General features: G+C 55.9%; 3 protein-coding genes across 9 annotated transcripts in view; 2 read left to right on the top strand and 1 right to left on the bottom strand.

The window, feature by feature from the left end:
• Positions 1-16915, top strand: part of MYRF (myelin regulatory factor) — a 33217-nt gene extending 16302 nt beyond the window's left edge. The window contains exons 5-27 of one of the 7 annotated variants that reach the window (XM_041721960.1): positions 29-299; positions 1374-1624; positions 1736-1859; positions 3524-3719; positions 4915-4991; positions 5095-5205; positions 5604-5694; positions 6090-6290; positions 6570-6681; positions 7122-7231; positions 7856-8016; positions 8089-8161; positions 8438-8526; positions 8850-8918; positions 9349-9429; positions 9593-9678; positions 9781-9972; positions 10220-10471; positions 11888-11975; positions 12191-12265; positions 12630-12735; positions 14243-14317; positions 14481-16915. In XM_041721960.1, the coding sequence (XP_041577894.1) occupies positions 29-299; positions 1374-1624; positions 1736-1859; positions 3524-3719; positions 4915-4991; positions 5095-5205; positions 5604-5694; positions 6090-6290; positions 6570-6681; positions 7122-7231; positions 7856-8016; positions 8089-8161; positions 8438-8526; positions 8850-8918; positions 9349-9429; positions 9593-9678; positions 9781-9972; positions 10220-10471; positions 11888-11975; positions 12191-12265; positions 12630-12735; positions 14243-14317; positions 14481-14561 (2972 nt within the window). In that variant the 3' untranslated portion in view covers positions 14562-16915. Of the gene's footprint in view, positions 1-28; positions 300-1373; positions 1625-1735; positions 1860-3523; positions 3720-4914; positions 4992-5094; positions 5206-5603; positions 5695-6089; positions 6291-6569; positions 6682-7121; positions 7232-7855; positions 8017-8088; positions 8162-8437; positions 8527-8849; positions 8919-9348; positions 9430-9589; positions 9679-9780; positions 9973-10219; positions 10472-11872; positions 11976-12190; positions 12266-12629; positions 12736-14242; positions 14318-14451 lie in introns of all 7 variants that reach the window. The other 6 variants (XM_041721955.1, XM_041721953.1, XM_041721957.1 and 3 more) reach the window with 6 other exon arrangements.
• A 522-nt stretch (positions 16916-17437) lies between these two features.
• TMEM258 (transmembrane protein 258) lies at positions 17438-20514 on the bottom strand. The gene is made up of 4 exons (XM_041721962.1): positions 20422-20514; positions 18827-18936; positions 18143-18279; positions 17438-17546 (listed from the first exon to the last, which is right to left on the bottom strand). The coding sequence occupies exons 1-3, from the start codon at positions 20422-20424 to the stop codon at positions 18153-18155; spliced, it is 240 nt and encodes a 79-aa protein (XP_041577896.1). The 5' UTR covers positions 20425-20514; the 3' UTR covers positions 17438-17546; positions 18143-18152.
• Positions 20515-20725: 211 nt separating this feature from the next.
• Positions 20726-25320, top strand: FEN1 (flap structure-specific endonuclease 1). Its single transcript, XM_041721961.1, has 2 exons — positions 20726-20887; positions 23401-25320. Exon 2 carries the CDS (start codon positions 23422-23424, stop codon positions 24562-24564), a length of 1143 nt encoding a protein of 380 aa, XP_041577895.1. The 5' UTR covers positions 20726-20887; positions 23401-23421; the 3' UTR covers positions 24565-25320.
• Positions 25321-25882: the final 562 nt, after the last annotated feature.

The following is a 25882-nucleotide window of genomic DNA, read 5'->3' as shown; positions in this document are numbered from 1 at the left end:
TCCCGGCTCCCCACCATCTCTCCCGCAGACCCCCATCTTCTGCGTACCATAACCCCCGAGACCCTGTGCCACGTGGGAGTGCCCTCCCGCCTAGAGCACCCACCTCCACCTCCGGCCCACCTGCCGGGCCCCCCACCACCCCCGCCTCACTACCCCGTCCTGCAGCGGGACCTGTACATGAAGGCCGAGCCCCCGATGCCCCCCTATGCTGCCATGGGGCAGGGGCTCGTGCCCAGCGATCTCCACCATACGCAGCAGTCCCAGATGCTACACCAGCTGCTACAGCAGCATGGAGCTGAGTAAGACCAGGGCAGGTGGGCTTGGGGGTGGGGGGCCAGGGCAGCAGTAGGCAGGACAGAGGGGGACGTCAGGACAGGGGTGAACCAGGAGGGCAGAAGGCCCTGACCCCAGGTGACGAATGTGCCTACCCAGCAGCCAGCTGCAGATATATAGCCACAGCCAAGTGCTCTGACTACCTGATTTGGTGAGCATGGCCTGCCCCACTGTCCAGAGAGGTAAACTGGGGTTCCCAGGGGAGGAAATGTTTGTCCTGGTCATGGAACTAGGAAGGGACAGAGCCAGGACTTGAACCTCGAGCTGTGCCCTCACCCAGACACCAGTGACTTTCCAACCTTTTTCATGGAGTCCAGGGGCTCTGGAGGAAGTTCTAGCCATGGACCCAAGCTTCCACTCAGACTCCAACCAGTAGAATTATCTTTTTTAAGATTTTATTTATTTATTTGAGAGACGGAGAGGGAGAAGCAGACTCCCTGCTGAGCAGACAGCCTGATGCGGGGCTCCATCCCAGGACCCTGAGATCACGACCCGAACTGAAGATAGACATCCAGCTGACTGAGTCACCCAGGCTCCCCTAAAATCATACTTTTATCTGTTTATTTTACACACTGAGATGTCATGAAAGCTTTAGTTCAAGGCCAGATTCCACAGCCTCCTTCCCAAGAAACTCTCCTTCCCAGACTCGGTGGCCTGTGCCCTCTGGGGCTTGTTTGCAGCTATGGAGGCTGCTCTCCCTGGAGCCCCCACTATGAAGGGTGGCTCTGGGAATGTCCCCACAGGGAAAGGACCGACTTGTTCATTCCACAGACAGTTCTGAGCACTCTGTGCACCAGGCCCATTGCTGGGCAGGATGGGGACACACAGACAAGTCAGGTTCAATAATCTGGGGGGTAGAGAGGAGTGACAGAAACAGAGAATGACATTACAGAGCAATGGGGGAGCACAGAGGTAAAGCCCAGGGCTTTTTGGAGGAGGTGTCCTCTGGATTGGGCATATCCTGCTGAGACAGGGTGAAGAGGGGAGGGGGGCTCAGAAAGGGCCAGCCCCCACATGGCACATGCCTGTGTCACCCCCAGGCTCCCCACACACCCCTCCAAGAAGAGGAAGCACTCCGAATCACCTCCCAACACCCTCAATACCCAGATGCTGAATGGAATGATCAAACAGGAGCCCGGGACCACCACGAGTCTGCCCCCACACCCAGCTCGCGCCCCATCACCCCCCTGGCCTCCCCAGGGCCCACTGTCACCTGGCCCCAGCTCCTTGCCCCTCAGCATCGCCCGGGTCCAGACGCCACCTTGGCACCCGCCAGGTGCCCCCTCACCAGGTATGTGCTTGGCCTGCTGAACCTCACAGGGAGCTGACCCTTGACGTTGGGTGTGGGGCACAGGGTTGGGAAGTGGGGCTCAGGGCCCACACAGGTGCTTGCTCCTCCCAGGTCTCCTGCAGGACAATGACAGCCTCAGCGGCTCCTACCTGGACCCCAACTATCAGTCCATCAAGTGGCAACCGCATCAGCAGAACAAGTGGGCCACGCTGTACGATGCAAACTACAAAGAGCTGTGAGTGACTCCTGCCACACCCCGCCCCTCCTGTTACCATCTCTGGGGACCCCCAGCCCTGGCATCAGGGTCCCAGAGCAGGGCCTGGGAGCACACAGGGTGCAGCATCTTCCTGGTTTAGAGAAGCACAGCAGGCTCAGGGCGGAACTAGGATTGGCACTGAGGGTTCCCAGTTTCTGGGCCAGCCCGAGGCCTCCCCAAGAAGGCAGTGTCTTTAGGGTGGGGCCAGTGGGAGTCAAGTCAGAGAGAAGTGGGTGGATGGATATTTTCTGGCTCCTCCTCCCCCACTCCTGCATTCCAGGAAGGTAGCAGGAAGTTGTGTTGGCAGCAGCCCCCTCCCTGGAGGGAGGGACAAAGGGGTGGGGGAGGACAGGCTGTCCGGGCATTCCTAGCTCTCCCTCAGCACCCACCCATGCAGATTCACTTCCTGGGACCAGGCCAAGAGCACTCTGGGACCACTCCCCTCACTCCCGCAGAAGTCCAGTGGGGCTGAGAGTGTGGCTCACTGATTCCCTTTGGACACTGCCAGGCCTGGACAGGGTGGCCTCCTGGAGGTGGGCTCCCCAGCTGTGTGGGATTCTTAGCCAGAAGCCCTCAGGGTTGGGGGGATCCGGCCTGCTGTAAGTTGCTGAAGGATCCCTTGAGGCCCTGCCAGGCCTGGGGGGAGGAGGTCTTCGGGGATCCCACCCTTATGGCCTGGTGAGGACCCCCCTGCTCTTATTACCATATTTTCGGGGTCAGCCCTGCCATCTCAGGCCCTAAGGCCAGGAAGCTGGCAGCTGAAACCCCGGTGTGGCCTGCATACTTCCTGGGTGGGTGTTCCCCTGGGGTGGGCAGGTGGGTGGAACCCCAGGCCTTCCTATATAGATGGTAGCCAGGCCCCAAAGCCTCTTCCCTCAAGTTTGGAGTCATTTTCTGTCCATCTTCCTGGGCATCAGGGGCACCGCTTGTGCCTGGGGACCTGGGTGAGGATGGGCTAACAGTTGCCCTCTTTCCTGCCACCTAGAGGTCCCCTAAAGGATCCATACTTGGAATACTTGCCCAGCAATAGATGGGTAAACTGAGACTGGGTCTGGGCTGCACAGAGTGCCCCTCTCCCCACCTGGGCAGATGGAGGAGTCAGAATGAGGACTCTGGGGGCTTGAGCAAGCCAGTGGACAGGGGCTGGGCCAGTGCAGAGCCGGCGCCTGGTTCCACCGTTTCCATGGCAACCAGCTGTCAGGCCAGTGAGGCTCTGCAGACACATCCCCTCTCACCCTCTCTCACCCCATCTCCCATGAGGAGCGGTCTTCAGGCAGCGTTCTGGGAAGGAGCCAAGTGTGAGGAGGGGCCATCAAGCCCCCTCCTCAGGAGCTCTCTCCCATCTGGTGGGGCCTCGGGGTTCTGGCCCTGATTCTCTCATCACCAGGGTGGGCTGCTCCAAGCTACACAGAGGAGAGAATATTGGCTGAAGAGTTTGCAGCCCTGAGCTCAGATCCTTCCAGGGACTCAGTTTCCATTTCTGAGAAGCAGTGGTGGTGCGGGGGGGCGGGGGCAGCCTCATGAGTGGTTTGAGGATTGGGGATACCAAGAGAGGAAGTTGCTTTGGAATGTAGGCATGTGGGAGGGACATTCCAGGCCGGGCTTTGGGGGGGCCTCCAGCGAGTACCCTCACCTGCCCCTAGGCCAATGCTCACTTACCGTGTGGACGCTGACAAGGGCTTCAACTTCTCGGTGGGCGACGACGCCTTCGTGTGCCAGAAGAAAAACCACTTCCAGGTGACAGTGTACATCGGGATGCTGGGTGAGCCCAAGTATGTCAAGACACCTGAAGGCCTCAAGCCTCTTGACTGCTTCTACCTGAAACTGCATGGAGTGAAGGCAGGTTTTGGGGCTCAGCAAGGAGGGGAGGGTGGGAGCCAGGAACGCCTGAGATTGAAAGACCTCCAGGCAAAGTGAGTGTACCTGCACCCGAACTGTCAGGCTCCTCATTCTCAGCCATGCTTCCTGATTCCTTCTCTACCTTGACCCCAAGTCTGTGCCCTCAGCTGAGACCCTGCCCTAAGCTGGCTGCTGCCTTAGTCCCCAGCCCCAGATGAACTCCCTGTCATCTTACCCCTCCCTCGGGGCTCCCCACTCAGGGAGTGGGGCTCCAGGGGCCCACTTGCCCTCACGTCATCATGCACCAGGCCTGGCTGTTCCTCTAGAGCATTGCCCACCCTGGCCCCTTCCCCTGTCTTCTCTCTGGCTCTCCCCAGACCAGACCATAACCCCCACCTCATCTAAATGACCACAGCAGCATCCACTTTGGCTGCAACTCATGTTCCCCCTGAGACACTGGTGGGCATGATACTAGCCATTCTTCCAAAGCACCTGGTGCCCTCCCAGCAAAGCCTTGACTTCTAAGCTTAGGCCACAAAGGCTTTTGGGACCTAGCCCTTCACTCCAGTCCCAGACCCGTTGTGGCCATTCACACAGCCCCTGCTTTCCTGAGGCAGCTCCCTCTCTCTGGGATGCCTTGAGAATGCCCATCCCTCCTCTCCTGGGAGACGATTCCTTGACCTTCCCATTCACTCTGCTACTGGCCTGGGTCCTTAGGGACACCTGCCCTGAGGCTCCTTCCCTGTGGAACCTCTAGCCCCACCCCAGGAGTGCTTGACTTGGAGCCCTTGAGCTTCCTGGGGGCACGGCCAGGTGTGTTTCCTCCCGTGTGGGGAGCCAGGCCTGGCACCTTGGCATGGCATGGAGAGGTTGAGGCGATGTGGGTGTGGGAGAGGGTCTGGGGGGTGTGTGGGTTTGGATGGGAGTGGGTGTTCATGGAGGTCGGCTAGGGTTATGTGAGCGAAGGTGGAGGCATGTGGGGTGTGGACATGGGGGCCGTGTGTCTGTGGAATGCATGAGTGCGTGCACATGGAGGTGAGACAGTGATGTGATGGTGCCCTCATGGAGGGGAGGGCCATGCCTCCGCCTCCTGGGGAGCTCTGGCTGGGCCAGGCCTGGACTGAGCGGCTAAAGGGAGACAGAACCAGGGAGGGACCCCGGCCCTGATGTGTATCGGCCTCTGCTTCTCCCCCAGCTGGAGGCCCTGAACCAGTCCATCAACATTGAACAGTCGCAGTCTGACCGGAGCAAGCGGCCCTTTAATCCTGTCACGTGAGTATCTGACCCTCTAGGGGGTGGTGCCTGGAAGGGCTGGGGAGCACCCACAGTATCTGTGCCCTCCCTGCCTCCTGAGTCCCCTGCCGCTCTTCTGCAGGGTCAATCTGCCCCCTGAGCAGGTCACGAAGGTGACCGTGGGGCGCTTGCACTTCAGTGAGACCACTGCCAACAACATGCGCAAGAAGGGCAAACCCAACCCTGACCAGAGGTGAGCAGGCTGGAGCCCTGCCCTGGCGGGCCCTCTTATTTCTGAGGAGGAGGGGCAGGAAGGCACCACCCCATGGGGCAGTGTCCCACAGACGGACCCATTTTATGCAAGAGACCTGAGACTCAAACCTAAGGCTAATGGATTTAAGGATGAGGAAGCAGAAGCCTGGCTCTGGAGGAACAGCTCAGTGGTTCCTTAGCTCTAGGCCCTGGGGAATCTCTGCCCCCTAGTGGAGACTCAGGTTCCTCCTCTGTAGGCTGAGGTGTTAATGCCCTTCGGCCCCTGGGATGCTGGAGCTGGAGCCAGGGCACTGTACATCAGACATGGGAAGGGGGACTGGCGGGCAGGGGCCAGTGGGGCAAGACCCCGGGGGGCCTCTAAACCCCTGTGCACCCCAGGTACTTCATGCTGGTGGTGGCCCTCCAGGCCCACGCACAGAACCAGAACTACACGCTGGCTGCCCAGATCTCAGAGCGCATCATCGTGAGGGTGAGGGCTCCCTCCTCCCAGGGGATCAAGAGTCGTCCCCAGCGCGGGGAGAAACAGCACGCAGGAAAAATACTGGGGTACTGGGGAGTCGGGAGCTCAAGTGCTGACCCTGGTAGGCACTAGCTGTGTGGCTTCGGGCAAGTTTCCACCCTCAGAGCCACAGTGTCTCCTTCACAAGAGTGGAGGTGGATAAGACCTGGATAGCCTTCTGCCATCCCACGAGTGACTTGAAAGGTGCCACAATGGGAGGGACAGGTTAAGTTGGGCGTGGTGGGATGAGACTTTCTGGCTAGAGCCGGAGGGGTGGCTGCAGGGTTTCCCCTTTTCCCAGGGCACTGCACGTCCCACCTCCCCTGGGACTGACCCAGCTCCCCACCCCCCCCCACTTGTGCTAGGCCTCCAACCCAGGCCAGTTTGAGAGTGACAGCGACGTGCTGTGGCAGCGGGCGCAGGTGCCTGACACCGTCTTCCACCATGGCCGCGTGGGCATCAACACGGACCGGCCTGATGAGGCGCTGGTGGTGCACGGCAACGTCAAGGTCATGGGCTCGCTCATGCACCCCTCGGATCTGCGGGCCAAGGAGCACGTGCAGGAGGTGGGGGCGGGCTGAGGGCGAAGGACAGGGCCGTGGGGCCGGGCGAGCCGAGTTACCCTCGGGAGGGGCCGGGGGCTGAGGTACTACGGGGCTGCGGAAGGACTTGGGGGAGGCAGGCAACTCTCGAATTCTCCATCCCTCCATCCTGGGACCCTGGTGTTGTAAGGACTCCGCGCCACTCTGCAGGGCCTGTGTTGTTGCCGCAGTCTTGAGCTCCAGGGCCCACTTCGGATGGGCCGGGAGGGGAGGGGTTCAATCTGGGCCCTGGGTCCCGTTCAGGTGGACACCACGGAGCAGCTGAAGAGGATCTCGCGCATGCGGCTGGTGCACTACAGATACAAGCCGGAGTTTGCAGCCACTGCAGGCATCGAGGCCACGGCGCCAGAGACAGGTAGGGACCGGCCTGCGCGGACTGGGGCTGGGGTCTGGGAACCCAGCCACCTCGGGGCTCAGTAACCGTGCCCCCTGGAAACCCCACTCCCAGGAGCCCCTCTCCTCAACTACTGGAACATCCTACCCTCTAGAAGTCCTGCCCCTCAGCCCTTGGAAAACGGGGCCTCCTCAGGTGCCCAGTAGCTCACCTCTTGACACTGGAAGTCCTGGCATCGCGGTCTTAGGTGAATCCTGCCTTTATCTCTGCCCACTTCCCCTGGATCCTTACTCCCAGGAATCCAGCCTTATGTCAGGCTGGGGAACCCTACAACCTGAGCCCGGACTGCAACCTTCTGAACACTTGTCCATGGGAACCCCCTGCTCCGGGGCTCCTTGGATCGCAAATCTCTAGCTCCCAGAATTTCGCCCTCCTCCAGTGGCTCCCCCACAACTCCGCAGGTGTCATCGCGCAGGAAGTGAAGGAGATCCTGCCTGAAGCCGTGAAGGACACTGGAGACATGGTCTTTGCCAATGGACAAACCGTAGAGAATTTCTTGGTGGTGAACAAGGTCTGTGGTGGGGAGGGCTGAGGGATCCGACGGGCAGGGCGGGGGGCCAGCGGGAGGGCATTCATCTCCCACTCAGAGACCAGGAACCCTGAGGTGCAGGGGGCGAGGCCGCCCAGCCTCCTCTCATACTGTGCCCAGAGCCCCAGCCCCACCCTCCAGGGAAGGGGGTGAGCACTCCATGGCTAGCAGGGGCCTTGGCAACACTATGGGTGTGTGCTCAGCAGGGAGAGCGAGCTCATGGGGTCTGGTTTTCTTCTCCTTCAAAAGGAGGCTGAAGATAATCACTGCCAAGTCCTTCTCAGGTGGCTGTCAGCTGAAACACCACTCATTGTGGGGACCAAGTGCTGTTTTGGCTGAATAGTTGGGAGCCAAAGCCTGAGACACCACTGTCGTCAGAGAGGCTGGGAGCCTCTGAGAGCCCGTGGTGTTCTGACGGGGTGGAAAGGGCTGGCCCAGTGGAGGTGGGGGTGCATTTTGGAGGCAGGCACAAGGGGTGGGGGAGCCCAGGCTGGCCAGGGCAGGGAGGCTTTGAGGGCCTCCACATGGCCACGGGTTATGGGGCTGCCATCCTGCCCTCCATCGCCCAGGCTCCTGGGGGCTGATGGCGCTCCTTGCCTGTGGCAGGAGCGCATCTTTATGGAGAATGTGGGTGCCGTGAAGGAGCTGTGCAAGCTGACGGACAACCTGGAGACGCGCATCGATGAGCTGGAGCGTTGGAGCCACAGGCTGGCCAAACTGCGGCGGCTGGACAGCCTCAAGTCCACCGGCAGCTCGGGCGCCTTCAGGTGGGGGCGTGGGCCAGGCAGGGCAAGACCCCCTTCCTAGAGGCTCCTCTGACCCTGGACTTCTTGCTGCAGCCATGCAGGGAGCCAGTTCAGCCGGGCGGGCAGTGTGCCCCACAAGAAGAGGCCCCCCAAGGTGGCCAGCAAGGTGAGGGCAGCATGGACGGGAGGCAGTTTGGACCGGGCCCTCCCTCTGCAGCCTCTCGGACTGCAAGAGCTCCTCTCTCTTCTCAGCTCTCTAGCTCTCTGGCCCCAGTTCCCCTTCCTCTCCCTCTGTGCTGCACCCCACCCCCACCCCCATCCCAACACCCATAGGAATGAGTAGACTGTAGCACCCCCACATCCAGCAGAGCCCAAGCCCGCCAATGACACCACAGGCTCCCTAAGCCTGAACCTTTTCTGCTTCTTCCCCCTCGATCCTCAGTCATCCTCTGTGGTCCCAGACCAGGCCTGCATCAACCAGCGCTTCCTACAGGGAACCATTATTGCCCTGGTAGTGGTCATGGCCTTCAGGTGACTTGTCCTCTCCCCGGGCTCCAGGGGTGGCCTGCGGGGGCGGGGGGGTTGGAGGGAGGTGAGTGGCCCTTGCCGTTGCCCTTGCCTGCCTGGAGGAAGAGGAAGCCGTGGCTGGGAGATCAAGCCCTGGCTGAGGTCTTGGGGGAGGTAGCGGCCACCCCCCTCTCTAGGGCCTGCCCCTGGGGCTGGGAAGACGCCTTTACAGGCATCATTCATTCGCAAGCCCATCCCCTGGAGCCAAGGCCTGCAGACCCTGCCCTAGAGAGCAGACTGGGACAGTGGCTGCAGCTCTAACAGTGGCCCTTTCTTGTGGCTCCCAGCGTGGTGTCCATGTCCACACTGTATGTGCTGAGCCTGCGCACCGAGGAGGACCTGGTAGAAACTGATGGGTATGTCCCTGGAGGCCTGGCTGCTGGCCAAGCTGCCAGGACAGGTGGGGCTTTGGTGGGCCACCCAGGGGCAGAGTTGCTATGGAAGCTGTTTCTTCCCATGGGGACCGCACCTCAGGCTCTCAGCCTGCTGGGGCCTGCAGGAGTGGGTGGGGAGGTCTCCCTGGAGGAGAGGCGACCAGTTCCCCGTCCCTGCCCAAACCAGTGTTTCTCTGTGGTCTACTCTGCTCCTTGAGGTAGCTGGGCCTCTGACAGTCTGGGGCATCTGAGGGGCACAGACTGGGATGGGGGTTGGAAGGTAAGGAGGACCAGGGTGGGACCCTGGGCTGTTTGCCCACTGTCACCTCAGCTCTGGGGCTACCTCTGACTGTGTCTTTTCTCTCCTCCCCTGCACTTGTCTCCCCTCCTCTTCTTCTCTGCTGCCCGTTAGCTCTTTTGCCGTGTCCACTTCCTGCCTTCTGGCCCTGCTCCGGCCCCAGCTCGCTGGGGGGAGTGAGGCCCTGTGCCCATGGTATGTGTCTGGAACAAGTCCCCTCCCTCCTACCTCTGGTTCCTGACTCTTTTCCACCATCCTTGTCCACCTCTTCCTGTCCCTCCTGTTCCTCCGGGACTCCCAGGCCTCCCTGTTGAGGCTCTTGCAGTCGCTCTGAGCTCAGCCCACCCTTCCCCAGCAGGTTAAGCCAGAGCTTTGGGACCACTCAGCTCCGACAGTCCCCTGTGACCACCGGGCTGCCAGGCACACAGCCCTCTTTGCTGCTGGGTGCGTGTAGCACTGGGTTTGGAGGGTGGGGACGGGGGAGAGGTGGCCATGTTCTAGGTGGGGGCCCAGCTGCCCAGCTCACATAGCCTCTGGCTTCCTCAGTTACCACTGGCCTGACCCGCTCAGCCCCAGGTCCGGTCGTCCCCACCTTGGACCTGTGCTCCAGCCACCCCTGCCCGGTTGTCTGCTGCTCGTTGTCTACCCCCAGCCTGACCACTGCCCCTAGTCTTGGCCCCAGCTTTAACCCTGGCCGTGGCCTCAACCCCAGTCCCAGTCCCTCCGGCAACCGCTCAGGTATGGCTACCTCGGGTCCAGGGTTTGGGTTGAGGGGGTTTTATGTGAGTCCAGAGAAAGGCCCTAAAGACTCATTAGAGGGAGTGTATCCAGAGCCCAGAATGAGGCTCTGGAGAGAGATTGGTGGGTCTCCCAGAAGGGACGAAGAGACAGATGCAGGTCACCCAGAGTCTGTGAAGTCCTAGAGAAAGCTGGACCAGAGGCAGCCGGTTCCCTCTTCTCAGCCTATTCCTCATTCTGTCCATAGGCCCCAGCCAGATGGCCCTGCTGCCAGTCACAAACATCAAAGCCAAATCCTGGAGCCTATCAGCCAATGGCATTGGCCACTCCAAGCATCCAAAGAGCTCAGAGCCTCTGGCCAGCCCTGCAGTCCCCTTCTCTGGAGGGCAGGGCAAAGCCAAGAACAGCCCCAGCCTTAGTCTCCATGGTCGGACCCGCCGAGGGGCCTCCCAGCCTGGCCTGAGCCCTGCTCAGCCAACTCAGGCCCGGGGCCAGCCAGGTACTTGCCCTCCCCATCCCCCATCTTCTCAGCCCAGCCACCTGAAGGCCTGGTGCAGGACTGCCAGTCCACAGACATTTGCTGGGTGTTACCGAGTACCACCAGTCGGGCCAGGAACCTTATGTAGATCACCTCATTCAATCCTCACACACATCCCCGTAGTTCAGATGGGGAAGCGGAGACAGATCATGTGGCCTGTCAGCAGCAGAACCACAGACTGACCAAGTCTGCCTGATGCCAAGGCCACAGAAAAAGCCAGGGGCCTTCCAGGCTTCAGCCAGGTGGCTCTGCTCTGGGTATTGGGCCTCCTTATCAGCTTTCATTTGATGGGTTTTGTGGCTTAAAGAAAAAAAAAAAAAAGGTTTAGAAACTGTGACTTGCTAAGATTGAAGTTCAGAGTGATGGCGAAACCCCACAGGTTAGCTGCTCACCAGCCAGCCTTTTCTGTTCCGTGGCTGACTCCCTACAGGGTACTGGGGTGATGAAGACAGGTATGCCCTGACCCCGGATTTCATGCTCAGAGACATGAAAACAGTCATGTAGTAGAGTGACGGGGCTCTGAGGGGACATGTAGGGCTGGGGGGCGGGGGCACTTCATCCAGGCTGAGGTGGGGAGGTGATCAGGGAAGGTCTCCCTGGAGGAGGTGACATTGGAGCTGAGTCCCTGAAGGACCACAGGAGTTTGCCTGGAAGGGAAATGAGATGGGTACCTTCTGGTATCTGTTCATGAACCTGCAGGCATGCTGGGTCCTGCAGGGGTCCTTGGGTACCTGGGTTAGTCCTCATAGAGCTGAAAACATACCAGGTCTAGCAGATGTTTGGTGACCCCAGCTTCCCCTTCCTAGTGGGATGGTCAGGCAGCAGCCAGATGACCAAGAAAGCCTGTCTCCCCCACCCATCATGTCGCACTTCAGTCCTACCAGTTGGTGCGGGGGTTCATCCACATAGGCCACAGCCTTCACAAGTAGTGTGCTGGTAGGTGTTTAACAGTTGGCTCTTCGGAAAAAAAGCCCTGATTGGTGGCGAATATTCCTACTATGGCTGACTTCAAGCAACCAGCTTGATGCCACTGAACTGAATGTAGAAATGTGTGTAGTCAGAAACATGGTTCTGCTAGCGGGCTCCTATACGTCCCTGGCAAAGGATATGGAAGACTCATCCCTGCTCCTCATGTTCAGGTTATATCAAGGAGGCAGATCTCAGGCTCATGGGAAGTGGCTCTTTGTAGTGCTGCTAGGGAAGATGGTGCTGTGACCTTGGGCATTGTGGGGGGACTGGAAAAGAATAACCTGGAACTTATCTATACTAAGGTGTGAGTGACTGAATGCAAGCCTGGCAAGGAAAGGCATGATAGTTTCTCATTTGTATCCTGCCTTGTCACCCTCTGCCCCACCCCAACAGTCTCTCTCCTTGCAGACCCAGTGCCCTCCCTGACCTCCATCCAGGTGCTGGAGACTTCGATGCCCATCACTTCCCAGTACTGCGCTCCAGGAGATGCCTGCAGGTAGGCTTGGCTCCCTCCCGTTGCCCCAAGGATAGATTCCCTCAAGTGATATGAGCCCAGGCAGTACAGGTGCCCAGATGTCGTCCCCCTTTCCCCACAAGGGGGGGGGGGCAGCCCCTTTCCATGGGCTCTGGTACAGATCAGGGGCTGGGGAGTCCAGGCAGGGGGCCTCAGCAGGGTAGCCTTGGAATAAGGAGCCAGGTTTGCCCTTTCAGGCCTGGAAACTTCACCTACCACATCCCTGTCAGCAGCAGCACCCCACTGCACCTCAGCCTGACTCTGCAGATGAAGTGAGTGCCAGCATGGGGAGCGAGGAGACACAGGGGTCACAGCAACTTGGGGAAGGGATCCGAGGAGGGAAGCTAACTTACCGCCTGCTCTGTGCTTGACTGGCTGTGTGACCCTGGCGGTCTCTGGGCTTCAGCTCCTCATCTGTAAACTGTTGTTGCCTCACAGGGGTGTGAAGACCATGTGGAAACGGTGGACAGGGAAGGGCTGTCTAAGGCCTGACTAGTAGGCATTATTTTCAGGCTGTGTGAGGATTCGTGGCGTGTGTCAGCGGGGCAGGGGAGGTGGCATGGAGGGCTGGCTGGGAGTGAGGTGGGGTTGAGGAACTCAGAACCCCATTTCCCCGCTAACTGGGCCTTCCCCCAGCTCTTCGTTTCCCGTGTCTGTGGTGCTGTGCAGCCTGACGTCAAAGGAGGAGCCGTGTGAGGAGGGGGGCTTCCCCCAGAGCCTGCACACCTACCAAGACACCCAGGTAGGAGGCAACTGGGAAGCTGCAGGCCAGCCAAGCCCCAGAGCTTCATCTCCCCTGGTCCAGCTGAGCCCCCAGACAGGGGAAGGGAAGGAGCCAGGAGTCAGAGCGCCACACAAGGGGCACTTTAAGCCTTGGGGTGGGGGCACACATGCACTGCTCACTGTGGAGCATCTCCTGGCCCTGTCCTTGCCCTGTCCCGTCCCTGCCCTGACACAGCCCCTGGGAAGAAAACAGTTCTGCCAGGACTAATCTGGGATGGATGCAGTGTGGGGGTGGGGAGGGCATTCTAGGGGTCCTTGGCAGGGACAGCTAGCCTTGTCTGTCCTCAGGGTCAGAACAGCCACCCCCAAAGTCATGTTTAAGACAAAACCTGAAGCATGATTTGGGGCCAGCTGGAAGAAGAAGAGAAGGCTGTGTCTCAGGAGAATAGCATGTGCAGAGGTCTGGAGGCCAGGGAATGTGTGGCCTTCAGGCAGAGCTGTGGCAAAAGGCTAGGAATCTGGAAACAGGAAGGAGGCTGGTCCTGAAGCTCAGACTGGGCAGCGGCCTGGTTCAGTCTGCCATTTTGGGAGATCCCTCAGGCTGCCCTGTGGAGGCCTGCCTCTTATTCTGAGAACGAAATGACCAAGACCCTTTCCTTTCCAGCTCCTCACTGGCCATGTGACCCCCGCGTGACCCCCGCGTGACCCCAAATTGTGACTCTCAGCACAAGTGAAGGGAATCTTTTCTCACCAACTCATGTTTATTCAACAAAAATGCATTTGGGGCCATGTCCCTGGCCCTGTGCTGGGCCTAGCCTTGGGGAGACAGTGGGGGGCGGATCCTGGTCTTGCCCTGAAGAATGTATTCTCTGGCTGGGGAGAAAAGAGGTGCAGAAAGTAATTTGAGTAGAGGAAAGTGGGTGAGAAGCTCAAAAGAAGCTCAGGCAGAGAAGAGAGCGCCCAGAAGTAGAGGGAGAGCCTAGGCAGCCGCTCACAGGATGTGGAGTTCAGGCCCGAATCCATGAATCCATGTCTGGGGAGGCCAAGCCAGAGCCTCAGCTAGGACACAGGCAAGCTGTCTGAAGCAGGGCCTTAGGCTCCTCTGTAAGGGACAGAGCAGGATAGACCTGTGTCCATCCCAGCTCTGCCACAGATGCTGGTGCTGTGTGACTTTAAGTTTCCTCATCTATAAGCAGCATCACTTTATTGGGTTGTAGTGGGGATGGGATTAAAGAAATACTCTTGATGTGCCTGGAGCATAAGGGGAGGGAAGGCGGCAAAGGCGGCAAGGGACAAGGCAGGGACCAGGGGAGGGCCGCTATGGTACTGGCACAGAGTCTGCGAAAAGTGGGGCTGCCATTGCCTCCCCAAGCAGAATGTGCTCCCTTCCTTCTCTCTTCTCAGCTCTGACTTGACCCTTCCTAAAACTTGCCTTAGAGCCCAGGGCTGCAGTGACTGTGGTGAAGGATGTTGGTTGGGATAGGGGTAGGGGCTGTCTTCACCCTTCTCTTCCCTTCTCTCTCCAGGGCACTTCCCATCAGTGGCCAATAACTATCCTGTCTTTCCGAGAATTCACCTACCACTTCCGGGTGGCACTGCTGGTGAGTCCAGGCACCTGCATTTCAAGCGTGGGGCTTGGGGAAAGGATATGGGGGTTCAGAGAGTACACGGCAAGACTTGGGGCACAGTGTGAGGTGCTGTGTGTGTGGGGGGTGTTCTTGTCCTGTACCCCCAGAGCCACCTCCCGCTGCCCTCCCCCACCAGGATCAGGCCAACTGCAGTGCAGAGGCCCCTATCCGGCCAGCCACAGACTACTACTTCCATTTCTACCGGCTGTGTGACTGAGCTGCCTTCTCCAAGGTGGCAGCATTCTGGGGCCTGGAGCCCTGGGCGCCCCTTCCACACTGGATGCAGTGGTGTTATACTGGAGCCTGCCACCCGCCAGCTCTCTGCTGTTCACTGGCACTCCCTGGGAGACTGAACTGGGCTTGGCCCTCCCCCACGACTGGTCAAACTGGAAGTCCTCACACTGGAGTTGCTGTTCCTGCTGGCTGCCCCTCACATACCACAGAGGAAGCCAGAGACCTGGGGCCAGGACAGGACTGATATGTATCAATCTGCATATTGTGGTTGGAAGGCTGGCTTCAGGTCCGTGGCTGAAGCCTGTGACCATCCAGAGCCTATCCTCCCACTCTCCCCTTTTCAGACTGCGAGCCATCCCTCTTTTGAAATGGGGACCTGTTGCCTTTGGTTAACAGCTGGGGACTTGGCTGGATCCCTACAAGACTTGGCTGCATCCATGAGTCACTGGAGAGTATGCAGCCCTCACCTTCGAGGCTGCTCCCTGGGGGGTGGCGAGGTGGTCGACTTCTTAGGGTTTGACTGTTACGCTGGACTTGGAACTTTTAAGCTTTAAGTGTGACCCAGGAAGTTTCTTCTCCCTGGGAGGGCTGGAAAGACTGATCATGTGCCTTATGTACTTAGTGCCTGGCTGAACCGGTGGGGGCGCTAGCGCACCAGGTAAGCCTTGAACCTGGAGTGTCCAGGAAGGGAAGTTCCTGGTGAGCCCCCAGATGAGTGTTGTGGCCCCCTGGCCCAGGCTCCTGGGAGCTGCCAGAGCTTGCAGGTGGTAATCAGTGACCTATCATTTTCTCTGAGCAGAGGAGCGGGAATCCCTGCAAGGCAGCAGGCTGGCCTTGGCTGGTGCGTGGAAAAAATAGCTTTTGCTGTAATTAATGGAGTAGTTACTGAAATGCACTTAAGCCAGAGCAGGAGTGGAAAGATGGAGATGGAAAGCCCAGAGAAGTGCAGAGCCCTGGGGAGACACAAAGACAGGGCCCTGGCTCTGATCCATCCCAGGGAGGCTGGAGACATCCCTCCCCCTCCCGGCCACTAAGACTCTGGCTTCTCCCTCCTCTTGTCTGCTGGTAACCGTGTCTCCCCCAGTCAAGGGCTCCTGTGCTCGGCTCCACAAGCCATGCTTGGCAGCAGGCTCGGTCCCCCTCTCCCGTCCCAGAGGTGGAGCAGTGGGCTTGTGTCACTGAAGTCTTAACTCGAGTGCTAATGTTAGCCTGGAGCGTTCTAAGGCCGCATCCAGGCTCACGGAAGGAGTACAGAAGTCTTTTAGCCGCGTCTACATGGGCTCAGAAAGGGGAACAGGAATTGCCATCCCTGCCCCGTGGTATTCTGCCTTTGGGAACCAGGCCTTCCCCTTCCCCAACATCTCGCTTTCAGCTTTGAATGGGAGGCCTTTCTGTGGGGAACTGAGATTTGAAGAAACCTGTGAGGTGTGCGCCCCCTTCTGCCATGGGTCTCAAAGCACTTATCCTCAGAGGAACTGGGGGTTAGGGCTACCCTGCCTCCCAGTTCTCTTCCCAGTGTGGCTCCACTCCCTCATCCTGACATAGGAATTATGTGGCTCCCGACACCGTGCAGGGGGCCAGGCCTTACTTATGACTACTCTGTTCTCTCTCACAGGGGTGGGGGAACCCTTCCAAAACGCCTTAAAACTGCTGAGCCCCACCTTTCGTAATAGGATTCTGGGGCTTCCTCAGTGAGGGTGCCTGTCCTTGGACTGTGGCCCCTCCGTCCTTAACTGGAAAGTGACCCTCCACTGCCCCCTGGAGCCCTTCTGGAAACAGCATAGCCCCAATCTGGTAAGCAGCTGGCTGTTTCTATGCCTGAGGAGGGATCCTCAGTGCAAGGATTGGGGCCAGGCTGGGCTCCAAGCTGCTTGAGCAGGGGGTCAACCTTGGACCAAAGTAAAAGGGCTACAGGGAAGAGGAGCGGGGTCACCTGCTTGGGGCTGACAGCTGCCCCGCTGGCACTGGTAAGTGGGTGTCTTGGCTCCATTCCCTATGTGGGGTCTAGCAGCCATTCCTTCCTCCCTCTCTCCCCTCTGGCATTTACTCCTGTAGCCACTGGGCTCATCTCCCCAAAGCTTCAAGCTGTACATAGGGCCTTTCAGGCACAAGTCCCTCTGCCTGTATTATACCCTCCCCCGATAAAAGCCTGCATGTGCATAGAGCACCCCTCCCTCCCAGTTAACTCCCAGTTCCTGTCTCTGAGTGCTGACTCCTATTTATCATGTACCAGCTCTGACTCTGGAGTGGGCAGAGGGAAGCAGCCCTGGGCCTGCTTTTTCCTGTCCCTGTTCTTTTCTTCTGAAGTAAATATACGTATATAAATAAATGTAAAAATATGGCTTTGTATCTGACCTTGCCTCCTCATCTCTTCTTGAGAGTATTGTGGGTAGGAGATGGGAGTTGCCTGTAGGGCTCAGACCAACTGGCCAGATGGATGCCTTGTATTCCATTACCCTTCTTGGCTTCACGCTCAGCTTGGGAACAGGACTCAGCAGCCCCCTCCCTTAGCCATATCCCATGGACCTACTGCTGCCCCACCGGGATCAGAGTAGCCATCCGAGGGTAAATCTCCTTTGGGGACAAGCTGAGCCTTGTGAAGGTCCCCAGCACACAGAAGGCTGGCTACATTTAGAGAATGGGATTGGCCCAAGGCAGACGCAATTGATGCGGATTCCCAAAGAAGTCTGCTCTAAAAACAACAGAAGAGGATAGGCCTGACCCCCTTCCTATCCACAGAGTTTTCGATTCCAAAGACAGGAACCCCTCCCATACCCGACTCACTCCACACAGGTCCAGCAGCAGGAACCATCCTGAAAGGCCACCCCACTCCTGCGGAATGGGCATAAGACAGGCCAGGACGGTCACACATCTGCCTTTATTGGGAGCAGCAGGTGGGACACTTCCAGCAATAGTAAAAAAATTAATTTACAAAAGCAGGAGTTCAGTGAAGCCACCTTGTTGGAACCTGAAAGAGGAGAGGGGTATCAAAATGAGACCAATGACCCTTCTTTCCACCTCCTTTTCTCACCAAACCCTGTGCTCCCGGCGCTAGGGCTGATGGGCATGTACTCTGAAGCTGAGCCACCAAAGCCGATTCTCAGTGACCTGTTTAGTGGATTATCTGCACCAAGGGTTTGGGTTTTTTTTTTAATCACTTAGTCAAGATTTCAATTAATGCCTGAAAACATTCAAACTAACCACAATAGTACTCCTTGCAGCAAGCTGTAAGTCCAAGATTCTGACTCCCTTCTAACCCATTCCCAAGCAGCCTTGCCGATCAATGGTGTATGATGTGTAAGAATGCAAATGGCTCACTTGGGAAGCCTGTGCCCATGGCCCTGTGAAGTGTATCCCAAAGCCAACTCAAGGCCCTGGGCAACATGCAGAACTTAGAATAAGACGAGGTCACAGATCCCCATTAGGGACAAGCCAAGAGGCACACACATCTGGTGTCCCTATCCACTCTGCTGGGTCTGTCACCAAAGTGTCACACAGGCCTGAGGACCCCGCCAACACGGATATGGGAAAGTTCTCTAGTGCCCACCCTGTCACAGCTCTTACCCTTGGGAGCTCATACGTAGATGCCAACCCAGAGCAGCAGGAAGAGGACTCCAAAGCCCATGAAGAGTGAGGCCACCAAGGAGATGAGGAGCTCTTTGTAGATATCCCGAGTGTACTTGGTGGAGGTGACCTCATAACTGGCAGGGTGATTAAGGAGAAGCAAAGGGATGGACTGCATAGGACAGGAAGCTGCCCAGTGCAGCTCTAGGAAAAAGGTATGGGCTGAGGGCTTTCTAGAAGGCTTGCCTGGCTCAGTGTAGCCAGGAAGAGGGACCTGAGAGACAACTTGTAATTCTGTTGCTTCATACCAGCTCTCAACCACCATGAAAAAAATCAGGTCCGGAGGGGTTAGGTCACTTGCCCCAGGTCACATAGCCAGTGTGGACTGACACTAGCCCTCGGATTTCCCACTGCCTGAGCACACCCTTCTCTTACCACTTTCCCGATTTCAGATCCCCTATCCCCCACCTCCAGTCCAGCCAAGCCTTCTGTCACCATCCTGGGAATCTGAAGAGCAAATTGAGTTCACCTGAGTTTGGGAAATCAGGCCACCACCTGACCTTGAACCTCAGCAGCTTTCCTTCAACTCCTTCCCTTCCCTTTACCCCCACACCAGCGCAAAACTGGCAGGGTGGTTTCCCACTTCGCTAATTCAGGCCCACTGGCTGCTCAGTAAAAGGATACACGAAGAACCAGGCGGTAAAGAACATGCCAATTGCCAATAGCACCACGGTCAGATGGGGGAAGACGGCAGGGTTCACTGGGCTGGTGTATCTGCTCATGGCCTCGAGCTCCTAAGGGAGGGTATGAGATCAGAGCTATCAAAGAATCCCAAGACTTCAACCTGGGAATGGGGAATGTGAGGTCATCAAGGAGCCTCCTCCTGCTAGGACTGTTATAGGTCTGTTTCAGCCTGGGAAATATGGAAGTCCCTCGGAACCAACGTCAAGCAATCCCATTTGGAAATGACAACAATGACATCTTAAAACTAAGGTGATACTTTGCTTTTTCAATATAAGACAAGAAGGGCAGCTGAGGGTCAGATGCTGACACAGAAGGTGATCGATTAGCTATCAACCAGTGGTTCCTAACATTTTTTGAGACCACTGAAGACTATTAAAAAACATGTGAGAAAAGGTATGGACTCTGCCCAGGGTAAACCAGAAGCAAGAAGTTTGTCTCTCATTTTAGGAGCTGTATGGACCCTTGTCTGTGGACACCAAGCTCAGAATCCTGCTGTAATTCCGAGCCTGGGCCAGGACCCAACCTCAACTGCTACATCTGCATTCTTCACCCTGTGCTATTATGGAATCTCAGGATCTATCGGCAAAAGACTTCAGTTAATAATCTGGCTCTACTGAGTAACATGCATCTCAGTAAAGTGGTCATAATAACAGCACTCATAGGGCTGATGTATGATTTAAGAAAGATGACCAATGTCAAAGTGTCAAAGCATCTAGCTCACTTCCTGGCATAGAGTAGTTGCTCAAAAGGTGTTTGTTTCCTTATGAGATAATGCTTGTGAAGGAGGGCTGTAAACGTAAAGTTCTGTACAAATGTTAACTTCCATTGTCACTCACCAGCCAATGCTCCTAAAATCCAGAACATAACAACTCTAGAGAAATAAACTGACCCCATTGTCCTAAGAGACACTGGAATTCAATTCAGTAAACATTTATGCCTCCCTAAACATGATAAAGACAATCGCTGCCATTTACTGGGCCTCCAGTTGCAGGCCCCGTGTTTGGCACTGGGGAATACAAAGATGAATAGACATCGTCCCAGAGCTAGAGGCACGTCAGATGCTGGTCACTCGGAGGCGTGGCAGATAACAAAGAAGTCCATGGCATGCGGCAAGAAGTCTGTACAGAGGTTGTGGGAGCTCCCAGGAGAGAGCGGCCAAGTGCCTGGGAGAGCTGGCCGTGCTTCACCAAGAAGGCGACATCTGCCCTGGGCCTTGTAGGATGAGTACGAGTTCAGCAAGAGGAAGAACCTTCCAAACAGATATAAGAGCTTAATCACAGCTAACAGATAAAAGCTCAAGGTACTAAAATGCACCCCACACGGCTCACCCTTAAAAGTCGCGAGCTCGAAACCTCAGCCTAACGAGTCCATGGCAAGGGGCTTCCCTTCCCGCCCCTCAGCCTGAGCCGGAAGATACAGGAGCCTCCCGCTATCTGGATCTCGGCCGTTTGAGGCCTTTGCGAGAGAAACGGAATGTGGGACGGGCCCCGAGGGGTCCTCACAGCCCCGTCCGGGACGCCCCTCAACTCTCTCACCATCTCGCCAGGTGTAGGGTCATCCACCGCTCCGCCACCGGAATAACACGTCGGCAGGAGCAGGCGCTCCGTGCAGCCGGAAGAGGAAGTGCACCCACGCGAGTGGCATTGTGGGATCTGTAGTCCTGTGGGTAGCCTCGGGCGTAGCAGGGGCTAGCGCCTGTGGGCGCCTGATGTAGAGCTGGGGCAAGCGATGGAGAACGGTAGGGTAGATCCCCTGAGAGGGTTCATTCGCCCCGGCGGGACTGTTTGCCACAAGGGGAACTGGCCGAGGGGTCGGGGCGTGCACTACACTTCCCAGGAGGCTATGCGCGGCGGCGGGTCACGTGACGGGAGCGCGGGCTTTGGAAGGCGGCGGAGCGGGACTGGGTCTGCGGCGGAGTTGAAGCCGGTGAGGGCCTGAGCGCTGTCCTGGGCGGCACCGGACTGAGCAGTAGCTGTGGAGGCCTCGCGCCGCAAAGGCCAGGTGAGGCCCCATGGGCAGCGCCTCCGAGGGCGGCGGGTCCGCCTCGCGCTGGGTGCTGTGGGGGACCGTCCGTCGCGCGCGGGGCGGAGGCCAGAGCGCGGGCTCGCCACCCTCCCGCTGTGCGACTTGGGTCGCTCGCTTAACTTCTGAGCCTCTTGCTTCACTTGTGGAAGGAGGGAAATAGCTTCCACTTTATGGGGCCGTTGTGTATTTTGACCGAGACTCTGGACGAGGAACATTTTGGAGACTTCACTGGCTTAGACCCCTTTCCCGCCTCCCAGTGTTGGAGGGCCGTGGGAGGCGAGCCGGCCAGCAGGTACGGACCCCTCGGGACGCCTTCTAGCAGAACAGCCAGCCTGAACCTAGACCCAGAGGATCGAATATATGGATCCGAGCACCCATGGCAGGAGTTAGAGGATGGCGGGAGGAAGGGCACGGCTGAGCCAACGGTGAGAAAGGGCAGGTCTTATCCCATCCTTTGTGTTGGCCCCCAGACTGTGAAGGTAGGTTGGGAAGCAGAGCACGGGAGATCTCGATGCCGGGTTGAGGTGTTTGGACTTAGGTAGAAGGGGGTATGTAGCAAGGTCACTTATGCTTTAGAAAGAGCCCTTTGAAAAGTGGGAGCAACGAAAAGATCTAGTGTAATATTTCTTGGGAGTATTGGACACATAACACCAATGGGCACGCGATGACTTTAAGTGGCACCCGAAAAATCCTTTTTATTTTTATTTATTTATTTTTTTTCAAAATCCTTTTGAATAGTTATACGTTTAACGCATTAAAATGTAACTGATACAGCACAGACATACTGCTTGAGTTCTCTTTTTCAACTTACCTTCGTTTTTTTTTTTTTTTTTTTTTTAAGATTTTATTTATTTATTCATGAGAGACACAGAAGAGAGAGGCAGAGATGTAGGCAGAGGGAGAAGCAGGCTCCAGGCAGGAAGCCTGATGTGGGACTCAATCCTGAGACCGCAGGATCACACCCTGAGCCAAAGGCAGGTGCTCAACCGCTGAGCCACCCAGGTGTCCCTTACTTTCGTTTTTAAAACCACGGTGTCCATTTAAAAAAATATATTAGGTGAATGAAAGTACAGGTTTTACATGGAAATGGCAAGAAATTGTGAGGGTGATTTGGGTGTGACCGAATTTCGGGAAACACTACCCTAGGAAATAATTTGTCTAGGGGCCTGAACCACAGAAGTGCAGTACGGGACTCAGCCACTACAGCTTGCCGGGTTCCTAGATTGGGACCTAGGGTCTAGTAGGAGCCATGAGTTCACATTTCAGACTTAGTGGTGGAGAGAAAATACAAAGGGAAAGCCTTAAAACTCCTAGCAACATCATAGTAGAAGTAGAAACCAATCACCGTGTTGAGGGGATACTGAAGGGAGCTTGTGAGAAAGCCACATAACTCCTGTCCAGATATGATGTTCTTTGCCAGTCCTCCTTCAAGGCTACTCTGTGAGTCGGGGTTCTCCAGAGGAATAGTAAGATATAGGATGTGGACATATATAAGGAGATTTATCTTAAGGAAGTGGCTCAGGTAATTGTAGAGGTTGGCAAGGTTGAAGATGATCAGGCAGGACCTCAGGCTAGAAACTCATGCAAGAGTTGATGCTGCAGTCTTCAGGCTGAATTTCTTTGGGAAATCTCAGCTTTTGCTCCCAAGGCCTTACAGCTGAGTGAATGAGGCCCAGCCGTATAATGAAGGATGATCTCCTTTGCTTAAAGTCAACTGATGATAGATGTCCCAAAATACCATCACAGCAACAACTGGATTAGTGTTTTGAGTAAATAACTACATGCCTTAGCCTAGCCTAGTTGGGACATAAAACTGTCACAGCTGTGAAGTGGCAGGGAGCCAGAGGCATTAGTTGGGGATGTTCAATGACTGGCAGAAAGGTACAGAGGAGGAATGTATGAGTTGTCAGCAAATTGGCAAGTAGATACTCGTATTTATTTTACTATTGTGCACATTCAGCCTTGTATCATGGTTGCTTTTGTGCTTGAGTTGTCATCTTTGTTCAGCCAGTATTTGCTTGTTCTTCAGGGCTTGGTTCTGTCATTATGATCCCTGGGCGCCTCAGGCCGGGCTGGGCACCCTCCTCTGGACCTGCAGTGTCCTTGATGCCCAAGCCAGTGGTAGCCCTTACTGCACACTAGCCCTGTTGCTGCCTTAGCCACGAAACCATGAGTCTCTTGATATCAGTAGTATCTTATTCCTCTTAACACCCAGTTCTCCCCACCGCCCCCCCATACTCAGGAAGCCTTAGTATTAATTGAGTTACCCTAGCAAGGGCTTCCTTGCTAGACTATAAGTATTTTTGCGGAAGGTGACCTTGTCTCATTCATCTTTTCATCTTCTGCGGTCCCAAATTGGCATCCTTTTTGTCGTACTCAAGTTTGTTCAGTTGAAGGCATGAAGTTGTTGAGATGGCACCAGTTATAACCCTTGATCCTTTGCAACCTTTAAGCGCCTCCCCTTCTTACTTTACTCCTTTCTTTTTTAGCTGCCCCTCCTCTGTATTGCTATGGGAATTCAAGGCCTGGCGAAACTGATTGCTGATGTGGCCCCCAGTGCCATCCGGGAGAATGACATCAAGAGCTACTTTGGCCGCAAGGTGGCTATTGATGCCTCTATGAGCATTTATCAGTTCCTGATTGCTGTTCGCCAGGGTGGGGATGTGCTGCAGAATGAGGAGGGTGAGACTACCAGTCACCTGATGGGCATGTTCTACCGCACCATCCGCATGATGGAGAATGGCATTAAGCCCGTGTATGTCTTTGATGGCAAGCCACCACAGCTCAAGTCAGGTGAGCTGGCCAAACGCAGTGAGCGGCGGGCTGAGGCAGAGAAGCAGCTGCAGCAGGCTCAGGCTGCTGGGGCCGAGGAGGAGGTGGAAAAGTTTACTAAGAGGCTGGTGAAGGTCACCAAGCAACACAACGATGAGTGCAAGCACCTACTGAGCCTCATGGGCATCCCCTACCTTGATGCGCCCAGTGAGGCTGAGGCTAGCTGTGCTGCCCTAGTGAAGGCTGGCAAAGTCTATGCTGCGGCCACTGAGGACATGGATTGCCTGACCTTTGGCAGCCCTGTGCTGATGCGGCACCTGACTGCCAGTGAGGCCAAGAAGCTGCCCATCCAGGAATTCCACCTGAACCGGATTCTGCAGGAGCTGGGCCTGAACCAGGAGCAATTTGTAGATCTGTGCATCCTGCTGGGCAGTGACTACTGTGAGAGCATTCGGGGCATTGGGCCCAAGCGGGCTGTGGACCTCATCCAGAAGCACAAGAGCATTGAGGAGATTGTGCGTCAGCTTGACCCCAACAAGTACCCTGTGCCAGAAAATTGGCTCCACAAGGAGGCCCAGCAGCTCTTCCTGGAGCCCGAGGTGCTTGACCCAGAGTCTGTGGAGCTGAAGTGGAGTGAGCCCAATGAAGAGGAGCTTGTCAAGTTCATGTGTGGGGAAAAGCAGTTCTCGGAGGAGCGAATCCGCAGTGGGGTCAGGCGGCTGAGCAAGAGCCGCCAAGGCAGCACCCAGGGCCGCCTGGATGATTTCTTCAAGGTGACTGGCTCTCTCTCTTCAGCTAAGCGCAAGGAGCCAGAGCCCAAGGGATCTGCTAAGAAGAAGGCAAAGACTGGGGTAGCGGGGAAGTTCAAAAGGGGAAAATAAAGGAGTTTCCCCTCATACTTCCTTGACCCCAGAGTATCTGCCTTATGGTACCCTCAAGAGCTAGCACTAGAGAAACCTCTGGGGGCAAGGAGGGATTGCATTGCTTCTCTAACTCTACCCATTTCAGTAGTGCTGAAAAGTAGTGCTTTTCCCTTTTGTACTTGATTTTACAACAGGAATGCTACAGAGCAACTTTGTTTTCTTCCTTTTTAGCTCAGGAAAGCATGTCAGGCTCAAAACACCTCTCAGGCAATTTAACGGACACTGAATCTATTGTTAAATAAAAGTGATAGCAACAAGTTTTGAAGAGGGAGTGGGAGATAAATGGTAGAGACAGCAGACTGGACAAAAAATGATTTCTTGGCTGGCCGACTGGCAGATGGGAGGGGGTGTTGGAACCAGAATGTACTTCTTTCTGGCTCAGCCTTGATCCACCCCATAGGACAGCCATCAAAGACCCAGTCTTTGCCAGATGAGGGGAGCTGCTGAGAGCTAAGACAGGTAGAACGAGCTGGCGTCCCTGGAGTTGGCAACAAGGGTCTAATTACTGGCTGTGTGTCCTGTGGTGGGCAGAAACTTGAACTTGCTCTGTAACTTGAGTCTTCACAATGGTTACTTAAACATAAAAGACGGCGAAATTCTAGTGTCCTCTCTGAGGCAGTCAGCTGAGTTGAGACTTTGAGATTAAGATGCTGTTTTCATGTGCTGTTTTGTTTTAAAGGTATGAGAAAAGAGTCAATAAAACTGTAAAAGTAACCAGCATGTCATATTCTCTGAGAACATTTGAAAACATCCCAAGTGCCTCCAGGCTTCATTCAGGCGATATGTAATGTTCTTTCCACACTGAAGAGAACACCCTGGAATTGTAGTTACAAGAGGTTTGAGAGTGGCCACAAGATGGCGCCACACTCCATAGACTGGCCAAAGCAGCTTTGGCCGTGCTTTAAGCCATTTGGAGGAGGAGGATGCCTGCCTAGTTTAACTTACTAGAAAAGAATTTTTAATAAATTGAATGGGTTTCTAGTTTCCAGCCCACTGGGTGAGATAAAGAAGCTACTTTGAGAAAAGCTTCACAATTTTGATCTACGTCATTCAAGCATTTACCTTACTAATTTATAAATCGTGAAAAAATTACACTTCAAAAGTCACTTTTGTGTTCCTTTTGTGACATCAAATCCAGGTTGCTGTTTCCCATAGAGATGGAATGTTTTAAAAGTTCTTTTATCCTGGTAAAACTTGTGGGGAGTCTGATTTTTTAGCATTCCTATCACTGCCGTTTGAGGTTAACAGAGACCCTGAAGCCATCTCGAAGTTTAAG

The sequence above is a fragment of the Vulpes lagopus genome, chromosome 11 (assembly GCF_018345385.1).
Source record: "Vulpes lagopus strain Blue_001 chromosome 11, ASM1834538v1, whole genome shotgun sequence".
In the NCBI taxonomy this organism is placed as follows: Eukaryota; Metazoa; Chordata; class Mammalia; order Carnivora; family Canidae; genus Vulpes; species Vulpes lagopus.
This window is presented reverse-complemented; position numbering and strand designations above follow the sequence as displayed.